Below are 8,564 nucleotides of genomic sequence, written 5' to 3'. Positions count from 1 at the left end.
TAAAAGAGTCTAAAGAAAACCATAACTCCCTTTCTTTGTTTTAATTATAGCCACTTGGAGCAAGTGACTATTTGGAATTATCAAAGAATTTTGATACAGTATTTGTACGAAACATTCCACAATTTTCTCTGGCAAAGCGGACTCAAGCACGACGGTTCATAACTCTCATCGATAACTTCTATGACTATAAGGTAAGGATGGACTCCATTTCAATTCCTCACTTCCATTGATAACTTCTGTGACTACAAGGTAAGGATGAACTCAATTTTCACAGGACTGTGAAGTCAGATGACCTGGGTCAGAATCCTGGCTGTATCAGTTCTTTTACTGCTGTGCCTCAGTTTCCCCATCTATAGATAGAGGCTAACAGTATCTACCCTCAAATGGTTGTTGTGAGGACTACACAGGTTGGTCCATGTAAAATGCTTAAAACAAGATTTGGTCCAAGCTGAATGCTGTGCACTTCCTATTAAAAATAGCAGAAGCTAGTGGCAGGCTCCATCCCATCATCCCACAGGTAAGGCTGAGTGCTCAGTGCGCCTGTGTTATCTGAATACCTGGTGGGTCTGAGAGTGATGAACAGCCCTTTGCCTTGTTGAACGGCTCGCTCCACCCTCCCTGCCCTCCCCCAGGAGCCAACTAGCAGGTGACGTCATGCTGCTCTGTTTTTGATCCCTGTGTCTTAGGAGGCAGTGCAGAGTCTTTGCCTGCACACAGAAGGCAATGCAGTAGTAGCCTAGTAGTTAAGGAGTAGACCCTGGCGCCTGGCTGTCTGTTCTAAAGAATGATTTGGCTTCTGAGCATTGTCTGCCTTCTCTAGAAAGGTAACAATGATATGTGTATGGGCTTGTGAGGATGAGGTGTTTATATAAAGTACTAAGAACCTAGTGTGGCAGGTAGTGCACTCACAATCAAGGCGAGCCCCTCTCACAGTGTAAACTTCCTCTAAGAGGAAGATACCTATAGTAAAGGTAGTGTAAACAGATGTTTCCTATCCTGCCCACCTGTCCCAAATAACACACAGGCTTATATTCTCAAATGCTCGGCCAATAGCTCAGGCTTATTATTAACTAGCTCTTACATTTAAATTAACCCATTTCTCTTCATCTATATATTGCCACATGGCTCGTGGCTTTACCTGTCCTCTAGTATATCTTGTTCCCTCCTTCCCCCAGCATTTTCAGTTTGACTTTCCCACCTAGCTTTATTCTGCCTTGCTATAGGGCAATCAATTTTTTTAATTAACCAATGGGAGTAATACATATTTACAGTCTACAGAAGGATTATTCCACAGCAAACTACTGTAAGCATTTTTTTAACTACTGGAGCTTTCCCTCAATCATATTTGCACAGAATTAGAGCAGTGATTCTAAAATTAAGGGGATTTTGTAGGGGAGGAGACATGTACGGAAAGCCATAGGAATTTAGTGTTTCATTTACTCATTCATTCAGTGACCTCTTTGACCCTGAGCAAGGTGTTAGGCTCAAAGTCGATGGCAATTGAGATGCTGTGGTTTCCATCATAGCACCTAGGGCCCAGGGTCTGAGCAACATGAATCTCATATGTCTGTGGAAATTTCGTTCAGTTACCAGTTCAGGATGGCCGCTGGGACACAGAGAGAGGACCGTGAGCCTTGACATTCAGGGATAGCAGGGAGCAGCCCAGGGAAGCCCTCTGTGCTCTGGTTGTATTAGAACCATCAGAGCCACTTATAGTTCAGATTCCAGAGCCTCATCTCACCCTAGCAAATGAGGACCAGTCATGGGTCCCGGAAGCTCACGTTCACATGTTCTCAAGGTGCTTCTTATACTGTTCAGGGGATGGTGGGCTGATTCCAGCACAAGGCAGGAGGGACAGCCTGGGATGAAGGAAGGTTGTTAATGACCGTGGAAGGCAGCCTGTGGGCTCCAGTGAGGCGATCCAGGAGAGCCTGCTGGAGGCCTGCAGCAAGACCATGTGGGCAGGGCTCGGGAGAAATGGACACTGATCAGGGAGTTGAGGTTCCAGGCATATCACTGTGAGGCACTGCCCTGTCCTCATGGCAGGTCTCCACCCACTGGGTACAGCTCAAGAGGCTGGAGGGCATCACTGTTTTTACAGGGCAAAGACTTCATGGGGGAAATGTGGAAGTGGCATTGGAATAGAGGGTAAAGGCTCGCCTTGTTTGTCTCTCAGCTGGGAATGCTTTAAAGAACATCTGTCCCCCATTGCTCAGCCCACCACTCGGTCCTCTCCCACCTCCTCACTTACTCAGATGAGCAAAAGCATTGCCTGGTAGTGTGCTGGAGCAGTCAGCCTACCCACCCCAGCATTTATTCTGGCTACACCACACATTACATCTCTCCTTTAAAGTTTAGTCAAAATTATCTTATTTCAGAAATTGAGAGCATCAAGCAGACATTTTTCTAGAATGTATTCATGAAGATTTGTGAAACAGGACATTTCCACTTAAGTAATGAGAAAAGTGTCATTTGTGATTGAAAGAGTTTATTAAAATAAAATGGGAATGGTAGTCCCTAAAGTCAACATGTTGTTTTAAAGTATTCATATATTTACTTGAATAATGATTTTCAAAAGGCTGACAGCAAATCTAGGTTCTTCAAACATCCAGAGGGGTTGTTTTGGTGCTGGGTATGTGTATATGTCTATAACCCTATGTATATGTATATATGCCTATAACCCTGTGTATATGTGTTTATGCCTATAGCCCTGTGTGTATATGTATATGGCTATTTCCCTGTGTATATGTGTATATGGGCCTGTGTGTAAAGGCCTGGGCTTCCCTGTATAAAGCCTCTTCTGTCTGAATCACAGCATGGTCTAAGATGTGCAGAAATGTATTGAGAAGTGTGATGTGGTTTTCAAACCACTGGTTCACTAGAAACTACTCAGAAAAAAACACAGACAATTTTAAAAGCCAAGCCCCAAGCTCCTTATGTGACAAACAGATCTTTATCTTGTGAGAGAGTTTTCCTCCAGCCTGAGTGTGGCATCTGACCCTGTGCTCCTTCTCCCGGTTCAGGTGCGCATGATTTGCTCTGCAGAGACCCCTATCTCAAGCTTATTTTTGCATCAACACCATGACAGTGAGTCAGAGCAAAGCAGAATACTGATGGATGATTTGGGGCTGAGCCAGGTAGGTGGTATTAGCATGATTTCGTTTTATTATAAAATGGTTTGATGATTTGGGGTTTGACACACGCTACGTTCTGCAGAAGGAACCACTGAGTTGATGCTGTCTAGCTGACTTTGTCTCAGCATTGGCACGTGTAGAGAGTCTGGTCTTAGAGGCCATGTTGAGTGTGTAGGCCCATGCTTCATTGTCACATAGCAGAAAGAGTCCCGCAGAGAACCTAGCAAGTCCCAACTTAAAAGAAAGAAATTCATGGCTCTTTGCCAGGCTTTCCATTAAGCAAACATTTGCAGAACACTTATCTGTGCTAGCCTCGGGGTTCTCTGTAGGAAACACACTGATGTGGTCTGGGTTTTTCTGGAGTTTGGACTCTGAATTCATCCCAGGCCAAGCAGAGGAGACTGCATTCCCTTCTTCTGTGAGAGTGTTATGGGGTATGTTGATCAGCTGTCAACAACTGACCTATTATTCAGAAGTTCAACTGGGGCTGGAGAGATGGCTCAGCAGTTTAAGAGCACTGACTGCTCTTCCAGAGGACCGAGGTTCAATTCCCAGCCCCCACAACTAACAACCATCTGTACCTCTGGCTCCAGGGGATCTGATGCCCATTTCTGGCTTTCATGCATACTGCATGTACATGGTGCATAGACATACATGCAGGCAAGGCACCCATACATGTAAAATAAAATATAATTAAGTCTCAAAAAAATAAACTTCAATTGTCAACACTGACCCCAAGAATGGGGTTGCATTTGTCTAGGTCCAACGGTGAATTCTTGTTGATTTGAATCGACATTATTCATCCTAAGAGTTTGAGAGAAAGGGTCCAATAATGCTTTCAAAAGATAAACTTTTAAACGTGATTGCGTTGTGTGTCTTAGTCTTCAGGCCGCTGTGACGAAACACTGTGACATGTGTGGCCTACCCACCATGCAGGCTGCTTCTCCCAGTTCCGCAGTCAGAGCTCCCATGATGGAAGGAGGGAAAGATCTCCCTGGCCTTTGTAAATGAAGACATCAATCCAATTCTTGGGGACCCACTCTCAAGACTTACTTAGTTCCTTATGGCTCTGTCACCTAGTGTCACTCCTTTGGGGGTTAAGATTTCAGAATGGAAAGTTTGGAAAGACACAACGCTCAGACCTCAGTAGTGTGGGAATAGCTACCTAAACCCCAATGTGGGCATTGTGGGAATGTTGGCTCTCAAAGAGCAGTCCCTGTGTGTTGTCAGTGCGCCTGAGGAACTAGGCAGTCTAACCAGCTTCCCATCACAGGCTTTTAAATTTTCTGTAAGAGTCAGGCTTCAGATTGAGACCCAGCATGGCTAAATCAGAGAATGTGACCTCAGGGTCCTAGAGTCGCAGTGACTTAGTAGGGGAGATGGGGTTAGGAAAGGTGGATTTAGGGAGGATGGGCTAAGGGGGGATGAGCTTAGGGAGGATGGGTTGAGGAAGGATGGGCTTAGGGAAGATAGGGTTAGGAAAGATGGATTTAGGGAGGATGTGCTTAGGGGAGGATGGGTTTAGGGAGGATGGGCTTAGGGAGGATAGACTTGGAGAATATGGACTTAGGGAAGATAGGGTTAGGAAAGATGAATTTAGGGAGGATGGGCTTAGGGGAGGATGGATTTAGGGAGGATGGGCTAAGAGAGGGATGAGCTTAGGGGAGGATGGGCTAAGAGGGGGATGAGCTTAGGGGAGGATAGGTTTGAGGAAGATGGGCTTGGAGAATATGTGCTTGGGGAGGATGGGCTTAGGGAAGATGGGTTTAGGAGCATTGAACTTTTCTCTGAAAAAAAACTTAAGAGCAAACCCCCAAGCAGAGAAAGAAAGTCTTCACATCCACAAGCTCATGTTGATGTCTTCAGGCCCAGGGTGTTTTCTGGCTTCACAGCGGGAGGCGTCCCCAATATACCCCTCAGCAAGGTTACCAATATTCCAGTAGCTAAGGACCAAAAGTGGCTCCAGTCTTCACAAAGCCAGATTTCAGGCAGGCTCTGCAGAGTCAGAACCCACAGGACTTTCCAGTCACTCAGTCTAGAAAAGGCTCTCCAGGAATCTGTCCCTGGGCTTCCTAACTTTCCACAACTGCTGGTTTTCTTTGGGGGTTGTTAACTTTGAACTTGCACCTTCCTGTCTTCACCTATGGAGTTCTGGGATTATAGGGTAAGTCACCATGCCTAGCAAAAATCACTTTTGCCATTAGCTACTTTTGGAGAGAGCTTTCTTTCCAGCATGTTCCTTTGGAGTTTGCAGAGAACCTCCTTCTGAGTAGAATCTTTTGGTTTCTGTTTCAGCTTTGATCAGATATATTTTTTCTTCCTGGTTCTATTAATTACCTATTAGTTTAGATCAATTAACATTTAGTCTCATTTAAGAGATTGTGTATGAAAAAAAGATCTAAATAGATCAGCCTGGAGGTTTTCTCAGCCATAGATCAGCCTGGAGGTTTTCTCATCCCGGGTTTGCAGGGACCGGCTTTCACTGGGCCTCGCTTTGTCTGCTCTGCCCGCTCTCAGGACTCGGCAGGCCTCTCCATGTTCACTGGGGAGGAGGAAATCTTCGCATTCCAGCGCACCATTTCCCGGCTCACAGAGATGCAGACTGAGCAGTACTGGATCGAAGGGGACAGAAGCAAGAAGTAAGGTCACTGTCACATGAATAAAGACGGGCGACTGGTGAAGGCTGCGACACTTGACGACATCATTTCCTCATCACCGACTGCACTTTGTCCTGCAGACTCTGGTCACCTGAGGCGGTGGACGAGGACCCTGAGGTCCCGTCTTTGTAGATCCACGCTTTGCCCGTTTATTTGGACTGCTTTCTGCATCTAAAATGAATCATGGCTCCTGAAGGTTACTGTAGAACCTGACATGCTGCACCTGATTGAACCTGCACACATGCAGGCAGCAAGTGCAGCAGCCCGGGCACCTCCAGTCAGGCCGCACAGTAGCCACACCTTGGAAACTGAAGGGGACAGCATTTTACATCGGCCTCCGTATTCCTGTTTGTTGGTCGGTTACGAGTTGCCATCACCTCCAGGCCTTGTGGCTTCCTCTGTGCTAGAGAGAATCTGTGTTACCCATAGATCCAGGTTAGCAGGCAATACCTGGTCAATGAGGACATGGATCACAAATTCATCAGGGAAGGAACAAGTGGAAAGTTCCAGCTACCAGGCAGGTCTCCCCTCTGCTAGCCAAGGAGGGCAGGTACCAGGAATGTGTTGTTGGAGCCACCGGAGGAGGCAGAGCCACAGCCATACCAGTAGCAGAGTGAACCCCATCACCCCAGGTGCCCTACTGTGTCAGCCACGCCCACTCTCACTGCAGAGTTCACTGCCAGCCCTGGATGCTGAGTCTGCAGAGCTGGACCTCGCGGGAAACAGGAGAGAACACTTGACGATCCGTAAATAAAAGTTGATTTCTTCCTCACTGAGTTTGTCTGAGTCACTTAAGTAAAACCTGTCTTTGCTAAATATTATCACAAAAGGGGATTTGGCTTATAGTTATTAAAGGGTGGGAGAGATGGCTCAGCAGCTAAGAACGCTTGCTGATCTCTCAGAGGACCAGAGTTCAGTTCCTAACATCTGTGTCAGATAGCTCAAAACCACCTGTAACTCCAACCCCAAAGGATCTGATGTAATCTTCCAGCCCCCAGGGGTACCCACATGCTCATGTCCTACCATATACCCACAGAGATAAATATACATATACATAAACTGTAAAAATAAGTATTATTTTTAAAAGAGAAACATAATCTTAAACCCTGGGCCAGTGAGATAGCTCAGCAGACCAAAGGGCTCGCTGCACAACCCTGACAATGTGGGTCGGAACCCTCAGTTGAAGGAGAAAATCAGATTCCCAGTGTTATTCTCTGAGTCTATTCACTAAGCCTGTACTCAACACATACACGTAATAAATAATTTTTAAAAGATCTTTTTAATCCCCTTCAGAAAAGAAAAACCCTGAAACCCCCAGATATGAAAATCAACTATTTGGGAGAGTAGTCTAATAATCACATACCTGTCGTTGTAAATGGGTTCTTTGAGGCTACTTGTCATCTAATAATCTGTCCTCATCATTCTGTTTTGGATATTAACTCTTTTATGTCAAGCAGATAGGTGAGTGGGGTACCTAAGCATGGAAAAAAGTTTGAATTAGGGCGTCCTGAAAGTTAAATGTGGTGTAACAGTGTATGCATATACATACAGATGGATGGATGGATGGACGGATGGATGGATGGACGGGCGGACAGATGGATGGATGGATGGACGGACGGACGGGCGGGCGGACGGATGGATGGACGGATGCATGGATGGACAGACGGATGGATGGACGGATGGACAGATGGATAGATGGGCAGATGGACGGATGAATGGATGGGCAGATGGATGGATGGATGGATGGATGGATGGATGGATGGATGGATGGATGGATGGATGATGGGTCAGTGGATGTGTGGACTGTTGGATATGTGTACAGATGGATGGGTGGACAGATGGGTAGGTGAGCAGATGGATGGATTTTTGTGGTTCTGTATACCAAACTCAGGGCCTTCCCCATGCCAGGTAAGTCCTCTACCACTGAGCTGTCTCACCCAGGCACACCCCAGTTCTAAAACTTACCGTTTGCTTTTCACATTTCCTTTTTCTTACCTTTAATAAAAAGACAATATGGATGGACAGACAGATGGACAGAGGACTGACAGAAAAGAAGACTCCCTGAGTGTGTGGCGTTGGTGGCACAGTGCCCACTCCAGTTCTTTGTTCCGGTCCGGGTTTGGACCGTGAGAGCTTGTTTGGAGACTCCAGTGGGAGAGCTCAGCAACCTGTGCACATGGCAGCCGGGTGGGCTTCTGCTGGAGGAGCTTGTCTTCAGTGCGGAGCTTCGGAAGGACGCGCAGGTTGAAGAGGAAAAGATGGGGGTTGTGGAATATTCCTTTAGGCTGTGTGAAGATGTGTAACTGCTGAGCCATCTCTCCAGCCCCTGAGCCTGCATTTTGACGATGACATGAGGTGAGACATGGAATTTTCCACTTGGCCTATCAGTCAGCATATCAAAAGTTCCAGGTTGTGGAACACCTTAGGCTTCACTTTTAGTTAGGGGCACCCCACCTCTAAGACCCAAGTGCAGCATGTAACAACCCCAACTGGGAAGCCTCACTTTCGTCTTCCTTCCAGCTGTGATCTGTGACATTCCCAGCTTCCAGCTGTGATCTGTGACATTCCCTGCTTCCAGCTGTGATCTGTGACATTCCCTGCTTCCAGCTGTGATCTGTGACATTCCCAGCTCTCCAGTCTTTCCTCTGGGGTTGCAGGACAGTCAGGAACCCATGTTCTCACTGAAGTGCTCAGCACGTGGGTTGAGAGATGAGATGCCAGCAGGCATTGCAGTGGAATGAAGGCTCTACTCACCCGAGACTCAGGCCAGGAG

At 46.6% G+C, this 8,564-nt stretch overlaps 1 protein-coding gene across 3 annotated transcripts in view; it reads left to right on the top strand.

Moving 5' to 3' along the window:
- Afg1l (AFG1 like ATPase) overlaps nt 1-5,944 on the top strand; it is a 149,074-nt gene extending 143,130 nt beyond the window's left edge. For all 3 annotated transcript variants that reach the window (XM_005363575.3, XM_026787400.1, XM_026787401.1), the window contains 3 exons: nt 51-191; nt 3,024-3,137; nt 5,652-5,944. In XM_005363575.3, coding sequence (XP_005363632.1) covers nt 51-191; nt 3,024-3,137; nt 5,652-5,777 — 381 coding nt within the window. In that variant the 3' untranslated portion in view covers nt 5,778-5,944. The remainder of the gene's footprint in view (nt 1-50; nt 192-3,023; nt 3,138-5,651) is intronic.
- The last annotated feature ends 2,620 nt before the right edge of the window (nt 5,945-8,564 follow it).

The sequence above is a fragment of the Microtus ochrogaster genome, linkage group LG9 (genome assembly GCF_000317375.1).
Source record: "Microtus ochrogaster isolate Prairie Vole_2 linkage group LG9, MicOch1.0, whole genome shotgun sequence".
NCBI lineage: Eukaryota > Metazoa > Chordata > Mammalia > Rodentia > Cricetidae > Microtus > Microtus ochrogaster.
This window is presented reverse-complemented; position numbering and strand designations above follow the sequence as displayed.